Source organism: Hyalella azteca, unplaced genomic scaffold (assembly GCF_000764305.2).
Source record: "Hyalella azteca isolate HAZT.00-mixed unplaced genomic scaffold, Hazt_2.0.2 contig7276, whole genome shotgun sequence".
NCBI classification, from domain to species: domain Eukaryota; kingdom Metazoa; phylum Arthropoda; class Malacostraca; order Amphipoda; family Hyalellidae; genus Hyalella; species Hyalella azteca.
In genome coordinates this window covers 164,357-185,316 of record NW_025937404.1, presented here as the reverse complement: position 1 = coordinate 185,316, position 20,960 = coordinate 164,357, and the positions used below count along the sequence as shown (strand labels likewise).

The 20,960-nt window shown below is 37.8% G+C and overlaps 2 protein-coding genes across 2 annotated transcripts; one reads left to right on the top strand and one right to left on the bottom strand.

The window, feature by feature from the left end:
* Window positions 1-579: 579 nt before the first annotated feature.
* On the top strand, window positions 580-8,782 carry LOC108678316 (acylphosphatase-2). The gene is made up of 3 exons (XM_018166698.2): window positions 580-700; window positions 6,839-6,965; window positions 7,949-8,782. The coding sequence occupies exons 1-3, from the start codon at window positions 655-657 to the stop codon at window positions 8,061-8,063; spliced, it is 288 nt and encodes a 95-aa protein (XP_018022187.1). The 5' UTR covers window positions 580-654; the 3' UTR covers window positions 8,064-8,782.
* A 2,169-nt stretch (window positions 8,783-10,951) lies between these two features.
* LOC108678226 (hydroxymethylglutaryl-CoA lyase, mitochondrial) lies at window positions 10,952-19,862 on the bottom strand. The gene is made up of 8 exons (XM_018166595.2): window positions 19,706-19,862; window positions 18,654-18,837; window positions 14,962-15,185; window positions 14,547-14,670; window positions 14,250-14,347; window positions 13,566-13,680; window positions 12,991-13,179; window positions 10,952-12,101 (listed from the first exon to the last, which is right to left on the bottom strand). Exons 1-8 carry the CDS (start codon window positions 19,738-19,740, stop codon window positions 11,865-11,867), a joined length of 1,206 nt encoding a protein of 401 aa, XP_018022084.1. The 5' UTR covers window positions 19,741-19,862; the 3' UTR covers window positions 10,952-11,864.
* Window positions 19,863-20,960: the final 1,098 nt, after the last annotated feature.

Here is a 20,960-nt window from a genome sequence, read left to right as displayed (position 1 = left end):
TCTCCCCAAGTAATGGCAGAGAATGCCTATGGGCAAATAGTTCAGTCTTAAAATGCCTAGCAAATTACAGACCAGGCAATAAGTCCAGCAGCTATCTCAATCGATCTTCAGTTATGGAAAGATCGGGTTCCAAAGGCCGGATCCATTATTTCTTCAGTGCCGACACTTCTATTCTTTTCTAAATACCCATGAACTTAATGGCTCTGGCGTCGACCATAGAAACTTTACAACAGGTTAATTGATTCTCTGCCGGATTTTCTAAATAACTGTTTTGAGCCTTCTACGTAGTGTAAATCAAGCGTTCGGGCTCTCCTTCGTCACCTCGATCACATGCAGGTTAGGGAGATGGCCGGCATTATGCTTTGCTGAATGTTGATTAAAGCTCTACTTGAATTTTATGAATTCAAAATGAAGAGTGATGACAAATGTAGCTGATTGATTACACAGTAATTTTCGCACAACCATATATTTCAATGGATAGTTATTTGGCTCTGAACTGCGAGCTTGTAACAGCCGAAATTCTCTCGCTTGGTTAGGTTTAATGGGCAGCCCACTGCCTAGGCTAGAAGTGCGACTGGCGAGTGGCGACAGGTCAGTTGTACACGAGCTAGTGTGGGAGGTGGTGATTGTGGGTCGGTGGTGCGTAGCCCCGAGATGGATCTCGTGTCCGCAGATTTTGAGGTCTTCGGTAAAGTGCAAGGTAAGTCGAATATGTTATGTTGTGGTAATACGGAAATACAATTATAACATCAAAGTAGAGAATGAAGCGTGTTTCCTGGTTAGATTTTTAACGTTCGTGTTTCAGTGATGGAAAAAAATAATTCATTTCAGTTTGAGTTATTTACTAATTTAATCTCGAGAACAGTTTTGTAAATTTTTATAATGTGAAAAATAATAGAAATACTCAAACAGAAGTGGTCGTATTTTCCGTCAGGTGTTGACAAATTTGATTTACACTACTAAGTTCAGTAATTTGTAGTTTGAGTTATTTTATGAAATACTTTTTTATCAGATGCTGTAGTTCATCGTTTTCGCGCACTGGAGAACCCTATAGACAGTGGTGCCACATTTTCTATTTCCCTGTTCCAGATTACTTTGAAATAGAGCTAAATAAACTGTCAATCCAGTAAAAAAACTATGAAGGTAGGTGATCGCTCACTAATTTCTTCATGCCATTCGATTTATGCTAATGCTTGCTGTGAATTGTGTCGCGGAAAATGATTGGTATCAGCCAAACTTTAAAATTTGGCCTGGTTGCATGCTTATGATCATGCTACTTCTGATTCTGACCATGTACTGAGAGAACAGTTTGAGTGAGAACGAATAAGAAATTATTTGTTAAATTGTGTATATATTGTCGTTCGTTTATGCGCTTGTTCATGGTTCCATTTGTTGTTGTAAAAACGTTCGTATATGCGGCATAATGCGTGCATGTTGGTTGTTGATTTGTCTTCCGCTCGTGTGCGTAGTTCCATTTATCATTGCAGCGGCGTCGCCTGTTCGCCTACGTACGCATAGTTTTATTTGCGTTTGAATTGTCTGCCCGTTGCTTTGGTACGTGGTTCGAATTGTGGTTTCATCTTCTTCGTATTTTGTGGTAGTCGCGGCTCGCCAAGCGGCCACCTACACACGAGTAGCAAACGTCTAGCAGTCAAGCTTATTTTTACGCGGGAACTTCGTTGCGTGTTATGCGCGGCTCAAGCTCGACAACTCACGGCATTAAAAAAATGTCACTTTTTTCTGCTTTACAGAGAACTATTTTTCCGCGTTCACGGCATATCGCGATAAATTTATTCGACGTGCCGTAACGTCTTTTTAATTCTGTGATTGTAGGTGCCATTGCGTGCATGTAAATACAATTTATGTACTTGGCACATTATATTCCAACTTGTTTGATATTCTTTGTTGTCTTTAATTTACCTGACAAAATAAGTCGGCGCAATCTCTTTTAAGAATAGCAAAATGAAACTTTTAAGGTACCTATTATCCGCAGTCAAAATGAACATTAGCGAAGAAAGGTTTTACGTAATGATATATTAAGGCAGGTTTAATGATGGAACTTCTAAAAAGTGTTTTCCAGAAGCAACTCAATTGAAACATTCGTTACAAAGTTCGTACAACTACAACCTTAGATATTGCTGCCGTGGCAGACGAGTTTTTCCCCATGATTAAAAGTAGCCGTTTATTTATTTCATTTAACTTTGACCGCACTGTGCTTTTTTTGCTTAGCTTTTGTCCATTGACGGTTCTTAATGTTTGATACAAATTCTCAAGACGTTCCTTAATTTTCGGTCTATATAAGAATTAGGTTTTCTGATTGATCTCATCTCAATCTTTGTTCCTGGTGATCTTTGAACTGCACACTGGTACATTGCGTCCGAGTGGTTGTTGAACGCGTGTGTAATTTCACTTCGACTTCGTGCAGCGCCGCTCCGAAGATTGCGAGGAAATTTCGAGGTTTGTGCAGAGATTGCAAAGAAATTTTGTACATGTTAGGGCCATGCATTTAATTTTGCTAGTAACCAGCTTTGTCATGAAATTGGTGGGGTGTCTAAGCAACACCATTCTGCACTTTCAAAATGTTTGAAGCATTGTTTAGCTAACGTGCTCATTTTACGTGCCATTACTTCGCATCCGCAAGGTTTGTTTGGTAAGGATAAGAGCTCCCGGAGTGCTTGTTTGACGCGATTGCGGCAAACACGGAGTCTTGAGGGCGCGGTATCCAAAATAGAATCCCGTCATAGGTGAGGGAGGTCATGTCACTCGTGGTAACAGAGGGCATAGATGCCGGCTGCATGCATTCTTAGCGCTAATGGCAGGCCCGTGTCACAATCGCTCATTGTGGTTAATCAAGTAGCAAACCAACCCTTGCCCCACCAACTTTGTATCATTCGTTATGGTAAGTAACGTAACAAGCAGATCTGACGTACAAACAGGAGTGACGTAACAAACACTCAGCCAATCGAGACACTAGGACGAAGTTTGAAATATCCCTCGGATTTTTTTTTAAATCTTGGAGCGCGAGTGCATGATACTATATTTCTAATCTTTTTACCAAGTTTTTTTTCCTTATCCGGAATTCCCTTGCATATCCAGTGCATCAAGTCAATTCTTTATTTATTTAGCATTGTTGGCCCGAGACTGGCAAATGAGGCTCTGCATCAGGCTTTTTAGTAATCTATCATGGTAATTAGAGTAAGAAAAATCGTTGATTCGTAGTTTATCAATGGTATGTTTTGCCGCTCCTAAAGATGCCTCACGGCCGGCATGGTTGTACAGTTAATAACGGCCGTACTTCGGAATAGTAGCGTTCTCTCCGCTAGTATGAAGCTCGACTCAGCAATGCCGTACCGCTGTTGCTGTGAACTGAGACCATCATGCTTCCGAAAGACAATTATTACAGTCTTGTTGCTTCTCGTGTTATCTCACGGCCGTCGCTGTACGTAGTGCTGGTATTGGTGGTACAGAAATGCAGCTAAGTCCACGTGTTCTTCCATTGTAGATTTTAGATGTTTTTATACAAGAGTCGTATTATGAATGACGCCAAGTTTTTTTGCTGGGCCGTTACTTCTCGAAACAGCCAGCACGTGGCTGCAGCCGTCACCCAAACGCACAATTCTTCAAATTGAGCTCGTGTGGCGACGACCTAAGAGCAACCTGTGACGTGAATTTTTTTGTGGTTATATACACTTCCGCCGCACAAACTTGAAGACTGTCTATGAGACTCTGCGTCCTGCGTCTGAGTTTTGGGATTTACTTCGCTCTGCCCTCGGCCTTCGAATAAATTGATGCACTTACTTTCAAACTGCATTTCATACGCGAGTATGAGGAGCTCTGGTCTATGTGAATTCTTAAGTTATTTACAAAATCTACCACGTCTGGAACAATTTCATGAAATGTTACCTTATCACAATGTTTTAATTTATAGGATTGACGAAAGAAGCTGATCCTTATTTTCAGTCTTAGGTTGTTGCTAGGATCTTAGAAATACCAAAGCTCAAGGCCAACGATCACTCCTGAGATTTGAATACTCTTTGTACATGATGGTGGCGTGAAATTATACGTTCATCTGGCAGCCGCCTGCCGCTGCTCTCAAACGAAGTTTATTGCAACATGTTGCTGTTTGCGCCCAAGTTATTGTTTTGATTCAATTTGAAATTATCTTCAGTGTGGATGTTTAACATATTTTGTGTTCATACAGCAAGATATCATTATCGCCCATGTAAAAGGACTCAGTATGTTTCTTTGTTTTCAAACCTGTATCAGGATAAGCATAGGTTCAAGAAATGCATAAAATTTGTTAACTTGGTGCCTCTAGTTAGTCTAGTAAGTGTTAGCAGAGACTTGGACTGTTTGGAAAACCACAAAAATAATGTCACGTTTATTTGGGATTTGACTCTCTGCATCATTGGATATATTTGTATTAATGGAGTTTGCACTTTATCTGCCTCCTCATGGTATTGAAAATTACCTCTTTATTGCTGACCGATACATAGTAATAAACCTTTAAATTTTTTAGAATCATTTAGTTTGATGTTTTGTAAATTATTTTATATCATCTAGTATTTCCTGGTCTAGATCGTGAACTGAATAGAATTAATTCGCTCCTGAATAACTAACACACTTCTCACAACAAGCATGTACAGTGTTAACTCACGATTGCTGTGATTATCAAGTTGTCTTCCTCGTTGTTTCTCCATTTTTATGTTGTGATTTGAGTCTCTTACAAGATCATTTGAGCTGAAGCCTTCTATACGTGAAGCAGAACTAATTATCAGGTCGTCGAGTCTGAAACGAAGCGAACATGCGCGTCGGAATTTTCGAGTTCACGTATATTTTTCATTAATTGTTCATGAAGTTTTGTTATATTACCGGAACCAACCCGTCATTGCGAACTCGTCTGTAATGCACAAAGTAAATTAATTATAAGCTAGTTAAATCGTCTCTGAATTATCCTTGCAAGAAGACGAGCTGAAGAAGAAAAGAAGTTTTCCTCGAACTGAGAGACTGCCAGCTGCTGTCGGGAGTGTAAACAAGCGCCGAGACTCCCGTGCCTTACGGTCTGCTTTTTGATCGATGAAGTTCCTCTCTAAACACTAGTGATACTTAAATCTCTTTTGTGACAACTGATATTAATTATTCCTGAACTTGCAACGTCGATAACTCTAAAAAAAGCTATTAGTTCATAGAGGCGTTTATCTTTCACGTAACGAAAGTCCCCAGCGCAATACTATTTATATATTTGTGATATTAATTCATTTTATCAAGTTATATATTAAATATAGATACTGTAGGTATCTCCCACTAGCGAAGAAAGCTAGTTAGCATTATTCACTGGTATAATGAAGATATCATTATATAAGGAACATTATACACTGGTATAATGAAGATATCATTATATAAGGAGGCCCTTGCGTCGAATGCGTCTCGCTCGTTGGCAGCGCGCAACAGAAAAGCGACTGTTCTTTGGTCACGGTGGGAATTCGCACGTCGTGAGCACGGCCGACTAACTTTCTCGACATATTGATGCCCTCATGCAGTCTCGCTAAACAGAGACGGGCCACGATAGAAATTGGCTAGTTTTATTGCCACGCTTAGTTCTTTTACTTGCGAGTAATGTAAGTATAGTAATAAAGTATACTTGTGAAGTTCTACTCGTAGAGGTTGATCACAACTCGTACGAATTACTACGTAATGCTACATACAAGTTCAAATTTTGTTAATTGTTGAGTTAGACCTCAAAAATCACTTATATAAACTAACTATATTAACTAATATATTATATTATATTATATTAAAAACTATATATTAACTAATATATTTTGTTCACCACTATGCAAATACACATAATAACTCGCTCATTTCAATTTTTGCATCTGATTGCCTTCTTTTTAGTATGAAACCTGATCGATCCTTGCGCGACATTTATATTTCAAGCATCCGCAAGATTGCCATTATATTTTCAAGTACCGCTCATTGCGTTAGTTTTTTTCTTGCGTTTGCATGCCCTGATCTGCATGCCGCACCGCAGCCTCGGAATGATTTTAATGTTTGCACGGCCACTGGCAAGATGCATGCGCTGCTTGCACCGCTGCCAAACAAACATCGCAGGAGCTCTGCCCAGCAACTCCTGATTTGAACGCGGCAATTGGCCAGCAGCTAATGCGAGATCTCGTACATCGAATGCAGTATTCTTTGCATTCTTCTTATTTTTCTTCTTTGCATATTCTTTCATATTATCATTTTAATGTACCGTATCAAAAGATTCAATACGAAGTTATATCAACCACGAGCATTCTTTCATAATTGCACTAAGCAATAAGAAGGAATGCAATAAATGATCTTATTATTGCAATAATTTCTTATTGCAATAATAAGCAATATTAATTGCAATAAGCAATTAATTTAGGTCGATAGTCTATACCGGTACCCGAATACGTGAAAATATTATAATCACTTTTTGTCACAAAACCACTTCGATCGCTTTATAGTATACGAATGTTTCTGCTTTAGCTACACGTCACCTAAGCTGAGTATGTCGAACTCGAGAGTCCGAGTTGGTGATGAAAATTTGATTGTCCAACAAATGTCCTGTAAACTTTGCCAACCAAATTCTTTAATTTCAATGACAAAATACTATAAGAACTTGTAAGGATTGCAAGCAATTAATTTGTAACTTTAGACTATGAATTATGATTGGCCGTGAAATTTTTGTCCATATAATTCGCCTAATTAGTCGTCGTACTGAATTGAGAAGGCATTACCTCGCTGGTAATGAAGTTCTTTTACGCGTCATCGATTTTATATATTTTTGCTCCATTTCAGTTTTTTGTCGCAGGTTGCAATTTCCCGAAAGTTGCCAAGGACCAGGCGGACTCGCTAGGTGTGTTTGGCTGGATCAAGAACACCAAGACAGGCTCGATCCTCGGGCGTATACAGGGCACCGAACCTGCCTGCGCCCAAATGTGAGCCACGCGTCCTTGTTGGTTTCTGCTTCAGTTGATGCAATTTTTTTTACTAAAAATTTAGTAGTGCTCACTATATCTAGTCCGACGTCATACGCACCATGGTTGAACTGTATAAGGTTGACCCACGAGGATTTCCGTCTTTCAGTTCAGCTTTCTTGTTACGTCACTGAGATCGAGAAACGTAAACAATTCCGTTATTCTCATGACGGATTGCGGGATTGGTTGACTGGTTTCATCGCATTTCGGTGATAGGTTAATGCCCGTGACGTCACAAGCGAACAACAAACTACATCCGCAAAAATGAGCTTCTCATGGGTCCACCTTATACTCGCACAGTATGGTATTAGGTTGCTAACGATGCAAGTACTCGATTAGCACTAGCACTCATCGCCGTGATCACTAAGGGTAGCCGCTATTTTTAATACTGCATAATTTTAGTTTATGCTATAAATTCTATGCATGAGTGACTTGAATTTGCTTTAAAATGAGTATCGCTCGCATAATTTGGTCCTTTCCATTAATTTCTTCAATTAAATGCAGTTAGCAGCAATTCATTAAAAGAGAGTATTCAGCAACAAAAATAAGTAGATTAATTTCAACGCATTAAAGATATATATAAATTATAATGCTATCGTCGAGAAACAACACACAGGGGTACGATTCGGTCATTTCACAAAATTTGAATTCACTTTTCTCAAATTGCTAACGTTCCTTAGTTTTTCCTTTTATATGGAAATCTTAACGAACATTCTCATCTCCCTTCAATAAAATACATTATTATCTTACATTGCCCTTAACTTCCGCTTCATGAAAATGTCCTGCTTGCGAAAGTACAGTACATCTCATCTCCATTCCACGAAAATGCCCTGCAAACGAATTCTCCTCGCATACTCCCTTCATGAAAATGCCTTGCCATCGAATGCTCCCTACATCCACCGACCATGGAAATTCACTTTTAACGAACGATTCCATTTCTACAGGGAGCGGTGGCTGAGTGAGGAAGGCTCCCCAGGATCCATGATAGAGCGATGTGACATCACCAACAAGAAAAAGATCGTCAGGCCCGACTATCAAAAATTTAAAATTGCCTTCTGACTCCATCAATTCATCTACTTCATTACCTTAGGGATTTATAAGGCTCTGTGTTTGTTTGCTTGGCACGGTTTAAATGGCAAGTGATCATCTATAATATAATATGTTAAAAATAACCAATTTATATTAGAGTTTCTTAGTTACTTGTGACTTTTCATGGTTCAAAGTCGAGGATTGCTCGATAATCTTGTATTACTTAACACTCGTATGATGCATTCGACTTCATTTGCGTGCTCGGATTGTTATTGCTATTCAATCCTCGAGAAAAGTTTAGATTATTCTAGCGATGGTCACTACGTTACCTACTTATAGTCCTCATTTACCGTAGTCGAGGTACGTAGAACCAGAGAAATGCTTCCTGCATAACTTCTGCAATACGCTGCGATAAATTTGTAAGCAGTTTATTTTTACCTACCAACATGCCATATTATTGTGCATTATTCCTTTTAACTAGGAATTCAGTCAGCTGCGAAATGACATTATACACGAATGGACCAGGAATTAACTGTAATTCTAAACCAGTCTTTTAATGATTTGGCTATCTCATACCACCAAGTTTTAAAGTAAAATAAAAAAAGTATTTATTGTTTTCATCAATCATTCTGACACTCGCTGACAAATTCCCGATATATAATCAAAATTGGTTGCAAATTAAAAGCTGGTAAATGAGAATGCTTGCAATATGTCCGGGTAGATTTTAGTTGAATAAAATATTAATTTTTTTATTTTTTAACAATTATACCATAATATATTTTGGTTAATTCAGTTTTTAGGTGGGAAATCAAGAACAACATGTCTATACAAAATTTTTATGTATATCGTACGCACATTCGAAAACTGCTCACAAACCTGAATTGGCTCCTTCAATATCATTGATATATTTTTATAGGCAGACTTGCCTACAATAGTCAAAGATACACTGAGGTGAATAGGATGTAAAATGAGATCAGCGAGCAGTAAATGAACGCCGAACTAGAGATCACGCAGCTCTTCTGATGAAGTGCAACAACGTCATGTAACGGCCTCCTCCATGGCAGCATTAGGACGAAAAAATGGGCCACCGTGCCATTGAGAAAGCTCCTCAGTTGACAGAAAACTTAATAGTTGATAAGCAACACATCTATATACTATATGTTCGCGAAAAAAAAAATCAGATTAGTAAAGCTTTGCTAATATCGACAAACATTCCCGGAAAGCAACGTGAGATTGGTAGCAGCCCCAATCTCAGATGAGAAACGAATACAAAGCGATTGGTACAGAGTCAAATCTGCGGAACAGCGCTAACATCTGATGAATTAATGCAGCAGTGTGGATGGAAACTTCGTTTCCGTACAAGCCAGATGCGCGACACGTGAATACAAGTTTATATACGTGATGGTTGGCAGTCCTGGCTACGATGTGAGGTACGAGAAGCTACCGTAGATTAATAGCGGTTAGCGGTTTCAGCGTTTATTAGGCCGTAGGCCTGTCGCCGATTCTTAACATCGCAGAACATTCGCAGCATTTTGCTGTCTCGAATTCGCAACTCACTGCTACAATTCTGTTGTGCTTAACCGCCCGGCCTCCTCGCCGATTTTGGCCAGAAACTGGCGCACAGAGCTGGGATCGAACCCGCGCCTCTCTACGCCAATTTTAGTACTCTGAACTTTAACCACTGGGCATTAAGTCTTCTTTATGATTCCATAATAATAATCAATAACGATTGAGTGAATGCAAAACAGCCAAATAACCATCCAAAACTAAACTAGTCGCAAAAGGAAGTATTTTGGAACAGAGAGGCATTTGAAAAATTTCTAGATGGGCGGGCGGAGGCAGAAAAAAAAGTATTTGGGAATGCCACCGACGCGGAGCCAGCACGTACAAAAAGGTCTAAGAAACTTCGTGGTGCGCCTTGAAATGGTTCATTGTAAAAATGAGTACTACTAATCAAGCTAAATGAAACTATACGTCTTTCGTATTCAGAGCACAAAGTACAAACTAAATTGATATCTAACTCCTCCATTCCCAACTTAAAGGAGGGAGCCAGAATTTTACTATCATAACATCAAGATGTGTTTTGGGTTTGCTCAAGTCGACAAAAGTACACCCCATTTTACGCGTGACATACGGGGCGCTTCGACAGTATAATAGTTCCCTGATCGTGTTCGCAGATGGGGACTGAGATTCAGTGAAGAAAAGATCAAAGGTGCATATCTGGTTTCTAGGCATCAAGTTTTGAGTGTTTTTATCACCATATGCGAGTCGGTAAGATGGCGAGGCAAAGTGCGCGAATGGTGACGACCCAAGGACTCGCGTAAAAAGCTCCTCATTCCAGTAATGCGTAAAATCGAGCGGAGCAAAAATCGTTTTATTTTATACAAAAATAATCAACTATGATTGTTCCAACAATAGGGCTCAGTAGCAGTAAATACGATACCGCGTAAGATATTATAATAAATATGACCTTACAAGTTATTCAGTTGAGTTTAATTTTTTACTTATATACAGGGAAGGTCAGTGAAGCTTTTTAGTGAGCAAAAATCTGAAAAATAGAAATCACGTCACGGTACGAATCAAGCTTTTCTAATGCATGGCTCCTACTGCCTTCCTGCAGCGCTTACAGGTTCAGGATCACAGAGCAACTTGTGACAAACAAGACACCTTGTTCCTGGAGTGTCGCTTGGAAGGTGAACTTGCTGCTCCACTGTATACACTCGAGGGAAGAACACTATGATGATAGTTCGTCTACAAGCATTAAGGCGGCAGACAGTAAGACCGAAAGTCAGAAACAAACATGGTGAATAATTTTTAGCGCATTTTCTCATTTATGAAAAAATTGCACTATTGTGCTGGCCATGTCCGTCTGTCTGTCCGTCCGTGACTTCATGTTTTCGTCGACGAGAAAATGCGCTCTCTGTCACTCACTGCAGTGAGTACTGAGTTATATTTTTAATAATTTCAGCTGTCGCAATCACAGGCTTGATTCACTGCAATTACAATTGCTAATGACTAGTATAAATACCTAATTCTACACTAGATATTTAATTGAAAGCAAAGGAGTAAGTCAGCATTTTTTTGCTACAAATTTTTAAAGAATTTTAACTTTTAAATTAACACAATTTGTTAAAGTTTGTGTGTGTGCGTTTTAAGCCCGGCATCGCAAATACATGAGAGATGTTCGGGTGCGTATCCAGGATACTTATCGTGTCGCGACCTGGAAATGTAGGTATTATTTGAGGGAGAATAGTAAGGTATTGCATAACTGGAACTTTCTTAACGGGAGCCCAAACTAGATTTCTGTGATTCATTAATGTGTGAAGTGCGAGTATAAAAAGACACCTTTAATTAACATTGATTAATTTTATAGTTGTTAACGGGATTCAGAATAAAGGCCTTTTAATATTGCAGGGATCCCGGACGCCCGGGGTGACGTATTCATTGAAAAGTAAGGCGAATTAGATTAAATCTCATATGATGAAGATCACAACAGCGTGATCATGTTTCGAATCAATATTGCGATCATTGATAATTTTAAATTGCACTTCAACCAAATTAATTATTGTATTAAGATGAGTCGTCCTCACGTGTTGGGCGAACGTCATATAACCTAACCAGACAGAACGTTGCCAAAAGAACATCTTGTGAATAACCATAACTAGGAAACTATCCTTGGCATAAAGACCTAAATAAACAATTATTGCCGTCATTAATGCACGACCATCTCGCCAACCAATGCAGAGGTAATAAAATGCCAACCGACTACCCCAAAAGTGCGCTTAGCAAGCCATTCCTTCTTTAACAGGCAGTCCCTTCTCGGCCGCGAAATCACTTAGCAGACGACGCGAGCATGGCCTGGCTCACTTTACTCATATTAGGCCGCTTGATGGCGGTGCAGATGTAGTCCGAGGCCTGCACCAGCTTGTGTAGGTCCACGCCCGTGTCGATACTCAGGCCGTGCAGCAAGTAGACCACGTCCTCCGTGGCCACGTTACCTGACGCGCCTCGAGCGTACGGACAGCCGCCGAGACCGCCCACCGACGCGTCAACCACGCTCACGCCAGCCTGGGCAACAAAGAGCATTACAGAATTTAGATGAATTTATGCTGGATTGATAAATTACCACACCGATTCAAAGGACTGTAATATTAGCACATCGTAATATTATCGCACCGATTTAAAGGATTGACGAATTATCACACCGATTTAAAGAACTGTAATATTATCACACCGTTTATCAAACTAGATAATGTGCGCTGGTATCACTGAATGTTATGATCTCGGAAGATGATCACTAATAAAGAGCGTAGTAAATCACACATTAGCACAAACTAACAGAGATTATGGAGACCCAACGAAGAAAGCGATATTAATTCATAGTTGTACAAGGCATTAATAAGTATTTATGACTAAAAAGAAATCACAGAATCTAGTGAATTAAAAACCTATAAGATAAGACACAAGCTGGTTGGCCAGGCATTGCCCGGGATAGATTAGACCAGCAATTTGATATTCCCCTTCTTTCGTTGACCGTCATCTCCGACCCAGTAAATAATTTTGAAGCTGAAATACGTCATTAAAAGAAAGATCTGTTCAAGTTCACATTTAACAGGGAACATCAATTATAGACCCAGTGACGTATTGAGGCTGACCTGAACGGCAGTGAGGCTGACCTGCACGACAGTGAGGCTGACCTGCACGACAGTGAGGCTCACCTGCACGACAGTGAGGCTCACCTGCACGACAGTGAGGCTCACCTGCACGACAGTGAGGCTCACCTGCACGACAGTGAGGCTTACTTGCACGACAGTGAGGCTTACTTGCACGACGATGAGGCTGACCGGCACGACAGTGAGGCTGACCTGCACGACAGTGAGGCTGACCTGCACGACAGTGAGGCTGACCTGTACGACAGTGAGGCTGACCTGCTGACCTGTACGACAGTGAGGCTGACCTGTAAGGCCGTGAGGATGTTAGGAAGAGCCTGGCCGTATGTGTCGTGGCAGTGCACGGCGACGGCGGTGACGGGCAGTACCGTGAGCACCTCGCGCAGCACCGCTGCCCACGACCCCGGCGTGCCCACGCCGATGGTGTCACCCAGGGACACCTCGTAGCAGCCCAGCTCATACAGCGCCAGCGACACCTGCCGAGACAAGGGCGACTCATCAACTGGACTCGCGGGTAGACGAAGCCCGTCGCATCAAGAATTAAGTCGTCACATTAGCAATGGGTCCCACAGTTAATATATGTGCTGCGGCAGAGTTTGAATCAGCAGAAGTATCCAGTCAATGAACGAGCAACATGAGAGTGTACAACCCTGACATAAAAACGTTCACATAAAATACACAGCCCCTACTACTGGCTAGGTACATCACTTAAATCTATTTATTTATTGAGGAAAAAAGTGGTTACCCCAAAGGCTCGAGGAAAAGCTCCACATTGGAGCTTCACAATAGATCTAATACAACTTTTTAAAAAAATTAGTTTTCCAGAATTGATACTACAACTTGATAGCCGTGAAGTGCACACCTGAGCCACAGCTTTGGGATCAATAGGCCCCTCGTAGGGGCAGCCACACACGCAGGAGACGTAGCCGCGCATGCGCACTCCTGCCTCCTTGGCTGCTGTTGCAACTGCTGCGAACCTGAAAATTATCAACGAAATTTAATCACACTTTGCCATGGTTAAAATAGTAGATTTTGTGATCATATTCCTGAACAAGCTTCTAATAACTATTAATAAATAACTAAACCATATTAATAGAGCCTTAGCGGTAAATCCAGAGTATATATTTCAATTTGTTAAGCACAAATAATGGAATATAACCTTTAAATCACTTGCTGGTTGGTTAGTTTTAGTTTAGTCACACAGTTTAGTACTAGTTAGATATTTTATGGCATTTTGTAAATAGCTCTATGAAACCATTAGGTAAAAACCATCAGATGGGATTTAAAGCATAAGAGGTTTCAAGTTTATATAGCGACAAAATGGAGGAATAATATTGAACCAGAAAAAAAAGTACAGTAGGAGACTGTACTTATTTCCATCAACTTTAGTATACATCAAATAACTAGTATGCTTTGTAAATTAATAAACTTTCACAATTAAGGTTTAATCAGAATGAAATCTAATTGCTAGAAAAGGAAGAACGTCACTGTTGAAAATACAGAGATAATAATTTTAGACATGAACTAAATAGTAAATAATGCTGACCTCTCAAGTGATTCCTGAATGCTGCAGTTGATATTTTTCTTGCTGAAAGATTCTGAAGCAGCTCCAAAAATAGCAACCTCTGTTGCCCCAGAAGCAATCTGAAAATATGGAGAAACTTGTGAAATTAATTTTAAAAGATGAGCAAACCCCTCTTCTGATGATTTATTGAACTCATGATAAGAACTGCAGCCTAATTAGATAACTGAGAGCAGAAGGTAAGTATATAGGAGCTTGTATATTTGCACAATAACAGTGTAGGATCTTATGCAAATATTATTTTTTATAAGGTTAACTTACAGCTGCATTAAAACCTTTCAAATTTGGGGTGAGGACGCTGTATGTCACACCAGGAGACCTGCTTATGCTTGCCATGACTTCTGCATGATCTGCCATCTGTGGAACCCATTTGCCTGAGACAAAGCTGCAAAAGTTAAGAATATTTTTATTAGGTTATTTATAAACAATTGTAAATTCCTCATTTTTTTCCATTATTTTGAGCATTATTGCCTACAAGCACCTAAAGAATAAAATAAACATAAGTAAGTACAGACAAACTACATGGTATTAAAGAACAATGAAGTTAAAAATTTCTGCTTAAATGTAGCATATCATACAAAAAACATATTAGATAATTGTAAAATGAGACATTCATCTAACTTTTAATGAGAATATAATGCAATAATTATATATATAAGATATAAAAGCAAGATACCTTGTAGCTTCAATAGTTTTGAGCCCAGCTTCAGCTAGTCTATGGATGAGCTCCACCTTCACTGCCGTGGGGACAAGAGTCGGCTCATTCTGTAAACCATCTCTGGGCCCCACCTCGACCAGCCTCACACTGCTCGGCAGTGACGAGAGGCTGCTGAATGTTTGTAGCAGATTTACTTGAGTGCCAGTTTGGCATAGGAGTGGTCTTGATGTGCTGCACTCTATCTGAAATATATAAGAAATACAGGGACTTGCAAGCCAAGGTTAAGCAGACATACAAAATTTTTGCAATAAAAAATGAAATGTATGGCATTCCACCTAACTGATGACTCTATAATGAGTAAAAAAACTAAAAAGTTAAAACACAAACAGTATTTAATTATTTAGAATTGGTTTTCATGCTTTGATCATTACCTACATAATAAGAAGCATGTTACAGCATGTAACATGCAAGAAATATGCAAAATAGAACCAACTTAGAAGTATTTCACGAGTTAAAAAATTTCATTTGAAATCAAAATGAATGAGAGAAAATTATCAGTCAAATGATAGGTGCAAAAAAAAAAAAAAAAACTTCATCAGGAAGATCAATGGTTTTGTTGGCATTTACAGCAACAGAAAATAAACACCCAAGTTTAGAGCAGTTTGAAATATTTCTGAACATTAGGAGCACTACTTATCTAATTCAAGTTAATTTTTTATCCACACCACACAAAACAATCTATATATTTGAACAGGATAAATTTATCATGTGACTTTGAAGAAAACTGACATAGGTAAATTATAGGTATAACTGAAGGAGTTAAGACATCAATCACAATTTTTGCAAGGTATTAAAAACAGTAGTTTTGAATTCTTTTTCACTATAGAACGCTTTATTGCAGCAAGGAGTTGAACTCACCTCAACATAATCATGCAATGTATTCCACTAAAGTAAGACATGAAAGTAGAAAAAATTTACACTATGATTTCTAACCACAAAAATTGCAATCACAATATGAAGAAGCATGAGGAGATATTTCATATTATTTACATTTTTGAAAACTTTAATTTTGTTATGCATATCAAAGACATGATAGTTATAATGACAATCTTTTTATAACAATACTGTCAAAATAGAGCCTGTTCCAGGTGCTCATCTAAAAGTTAAAAAAAATTATATTCAGTGTAGAAAATGGGTTATATAGTCAGATGAGGTAAGACAGGACCAAAATCACTAACAAGCCTGTAGCATCTATAACATGAATAATTAAAAAACCCTAAACCTATCACAAGGTGTATTTATTCTCAGCTACAACTTAGACATTTTGCATCCAACATAGTTTTCTGTACAGATTGAAAAGAGTGTGCTGGTCCCATCTTACCCCACTGGGGTAAGATGGGACCACGATGGGGTAAGACAGGACCAACAGGTAGGTAATTCTTATGTTACAAAGTTTTTAATAAAAGTACAAATCCTATATTCAATATTATCCATCTAGAAACACATTATTTGATTGAACAACTACTTGTTACTGTTTTGTGTGGCGGGAAGTCAACTCTAATATCAGTCACATTGTGGTTTTTGTCACGAGAAAACTTTGTTAAGCATAGTAATGGTGGGTTGGCTTTGGTTCATTGTAGAGCACTGCTAAATGCTTCATGTATATTCCATTAGTGTCATAATGTCATTGTCTGAAAAATTTATCAAATTGGTAATAAAACCAATGCATAATATATTGAGTCTCAGACATCATATGTTTTCTTGCTAACTGCATTTGTGGTGCACTTCTTCAAACATAGCTCATGTCCTCTCACTGAGTTGTGATCATAATTATTTTTCATGTTTCACACAACTTTTCTCCCAGCCAATGTTGCACATAGTTCTGCAGCTCACTAATGGGAAGAGACATCCATATTTTCTCCATCCTTTTGATGCAATTTAAAATAGGTAGTGCACTAAATTTCTCTAATTAAAATGGCTAACAAGTTATAATGAAGTTTGAGCAAAAGATAAAAATTTCAACCAAAATACTCCATGTACTGCAAAATAATGTATTCATTTAAAAACTATTTTTGATAAACTGTAGGGTAAGAGAGGACCATTTGTAGGGTAAGAGAGGACCATTTGTGGGGTAAGATAGGACCACTTGTGTGGTAAACAGGATCATTTAGTTGTCCCCTCTTACCTCATGTCCGGTCCTTTTTTACCCCATTTTAAAATACATGTCAGGCACTGATGGTAGAAGGTAGGAATGCCTAGTAGGTATGTCTCAGATGTTGCTTATTACTTGAGGTTACCTGCCTACATCCACAAACCTGGCAAAAAAATTTTTTGTCATTAGAGAGAGCTTATTTCCCAAACAAGGTTAACTATTTTGTGAGCCTTCTTTACATAGGTTTTCTTTAAAAATTAGCCAGAAATTCATTATTTGCAGAAGAGGGTTGAAACAAACACTGAAATGACATGCAATGATTGCTCTAACATATTCTTTTATCAAATTGGATTCAGTGCAATTAAAATGCATGCCAAGGGCTGGTCCTTTCTTACCCCTTGAAGCCTGTGATCCTGTCTTACCCCATTTGACTATAAGTTAATTATCAATTCATACATAGGATTAAAAAACATTGCCATTTAAAAATTTTAGTAGGGCACAAAAAATCTATCATCAGCTAGCAATTTCACAGCATACTTGTAATTTGTGAATTTTAAGTATGCCATAACTTAGGAGTTAGTGTGTCAGTATGTTATCATCCTCATGTTATCAGGGATATCTTAGTAAGTGTAATTACATTTTATCTGCTTGTGCGGAAAATGGATTTTGCCACAATTGACAAAGAGGACATTCATTAGGATGGTATTTATGCAATCATCAATTTGACTTTGAAGTAGAAACATATTTTTTTCGAGCAATGATTGGCAACCTGATAATGTGATATGAAATTTCAAAGGTTACTTAACAATGCTAGTTTAAAATGCAAATTATGCAATTCCATTGTAACTTGATTTCAAGTTGATTGTACAGCATAACCTGCTGCCCTGCAAGGTAAATTTGCTGTTACTGGATAATTTTAGAATCATGTATTGGTAATTTCACTGAACTCTGATGCTATAAAGTCAGGGCAAATAATTTTTTTGTACATGCTTGTTTGAATTCTAATGGCACAATATTTTAGCTATAAGCCAATTTAGATTGAAATTTGAAATTAACTAGTAATCCTACCAGGCTACCAGTATTATCAAGTATGAATCTAGAAAGTATTTCTCTGCCTTGTTATTTTAACCAGCTCCAAGTTCAAAGAGAATATAATAAAGCCTACTTTTGAGTTTTGCCAATCATTCACACACAATCAATATGGCTAACTTAACTATCAACTCAACAATTTGTGACTTGTGAGACAAGGTGAAGGTGCCCGAGGTGGACTAAATTTTAGGACAATTTCCTTATAATTTGACTATTAAAATGCAGTCACTGAGCGTCTAAGCCATATACATCTTGTCACATTATGATGAGATAAATCATAAGTTAAAGATGTGTTGAGAATGACTCACGAGTTGAAGCCTGAAGGTAAACACATCTTCAGTTCAAGTTCTTGTCTTATGTTTTTGAGCCTGTTTTAGTGTTTCGAATTTCGATTGATATTTTCACACGAAAATCTAATGCATATTAAATTTTTTATTCAAGCTAAAATAATATATAATGACACACTTACAGGGAAGGATCCACATCTTCGGCAGAGACCACTAATAACATAGGAAATTTTTTGCCGACAGGCCGTAGCAACAGATGCCATGTCGCCGAGCCGAGTTCTGTTTGTTGACTGCTCATCGCGCCGGCACTCAGCTGTTGGCATACCATCATGTTGCAAGCATGTACCCGTGGATTTTCTTTCATTGCTGCAAAATGAATATAAATAATACATCTGATAAGATTATCATTACCATGGTTGAACATTACATTCTTTAAAAAGTCTAGAATAAAATTTTTTTCAATCGTTTTGTCATTTAGAGAATAATAATATTAAACGAGTCACAGCTACAGATTTTTTATATTGTTTGATCATGCACATGCTCACTTTTAATTAAAGCACAAAAATCACTTTGTTTATTAAATTTTGATCGAGCGAGGCAGTTTTATTGCAAACTCTATATCCGATTTACAAAATAACTTGTCATTTTAATTCATAATTTGACTCGAGTTTTTTTTAAATACGTTTAAAATTAGATCGAATTTTAGCGAAAGCCTCAATTGAGTTTAAGGCATATTTAGTAATAATTAGCTAAAAATATCAACAAATGTACACACTGACCGGTATTTTCGTTAGTTATTTACCCATAATATAGCATAAAACATCGGGCACATTGTCCTGTTAGAATCAGAACGTGATCAATAAAAACTTCTTGAAAAGTTACCTGGCATTCCAGAACGACCTTCAAATGCGCAAGCGAAATAGACAGGAAAATTGATGCATGGCCATCGTATTATATACATCCATCTTATTTACAAGGTTTCATATGTAGTATAAGAGTCCTATGACATCTGCTCGATCGCCGCAGTTAGCGAACTGAAAATTATTTTATAGCTACTTCTCCCAAATTAAAAAAGTTTTGGGTCATTCAACTGAACAATGTAACTCTTATGTTTGTTTAATGAAAGTGAAATCACTTGAAAGATGACTGTGCGTTGGAACCTTTAATGATCCGTTGAAAATTTTGAAAACAATTTACCAAATCATTACAATTCGCAAACACAAGCACTACGTACCTTTTTATTGAAAAATGTTTGTATAACTTGCGCATATTTGAAAAATTTGTCGGATATAGAAGTGACTTATAATATTGAACTTAACAACAATGTAAAATAACAGGGCACAGCCAATTTTCTTTTTCTATGGTGACAAGGCGAATGTTGGCTCGACAAAGTCTGGCGAACAACAGACTCTACCAGTTAACGGACCCACGAATATACTAAAAAAGAAAAGGTCGTACGTCGCCCGAACCACCAAGGCGGTGAAGGGCTGAGAAGGACGCCGTGTTTTTACCAGCAGGCAAGGCCGTTTACCTTCAAGTTTATCTTCACTATTGCTTGGATACAAAAGTATTAATAGACTGAAGACATTGAAATAAACAAAATAACTAAATAAAACCGTTCAAGAATTTATACAGCTCTAACATACAAAAATGATACAATGAATGAAATAAAAATAATATGCGTTTTAAAAAAATTACTTTTTAAAGACAACACTTCTAAAGAATCCAGTGTCTCCGATGTTACACACGTACAATGAATTTCATATTTTATTATCAAATATTACAAAAATTAATTTTTAAATTTTATTCTTAAAATTAAAAAAACTAAAATTTTTCGAAATTATTTATTCTGTCAATTGATTCATGCATTGCCTCCGACTTTACGCAAGTGTGGAGAATTTCAGACCGATTGGACAGGAAGAAGTGTGTTGATATCGATTATAAGATTTGTTGAATACAAAATTATTTTATCAAATTTTTTAAAATAAAAAATAACTTTTCTAAAATGTTAAAAATTATATATTCTGTCAATTGTTTCATGCATTGTCTCCAACTTTACGCAAGTGCGTAAAATCTCATATCGACGGGAAAGGTATGTTAAATATTGATTATAAGATTTGTAGCAGACAGACAAACAAACAAACAATAAGAAGTGAAGTTAAAGAGAAGAGTTTTAATAAAATAAACAACGATCGATACATCTTAGCTGATTCAAGAAAAATTTCAGTGAAACACCACTCGCTTTATCCTGTTAATTTTACGAACAACGTAAAAGGATGAATTAAAAGTCTAGAAAATGCTTGTTTGAAAATTTATTATGTATATTCATGAATTAATTAATGCATTCAGGAACAATTATCACCAATCCATTCAGCTCTTGAATGAGGTTATACCTAACACACGTTGGCTCACCGCGAGGTCGCACAAGAATAATTGAAATTCAATTTAATTTTGTTCGATCATTATTCCTTCATCGGCTTAATCCTTTG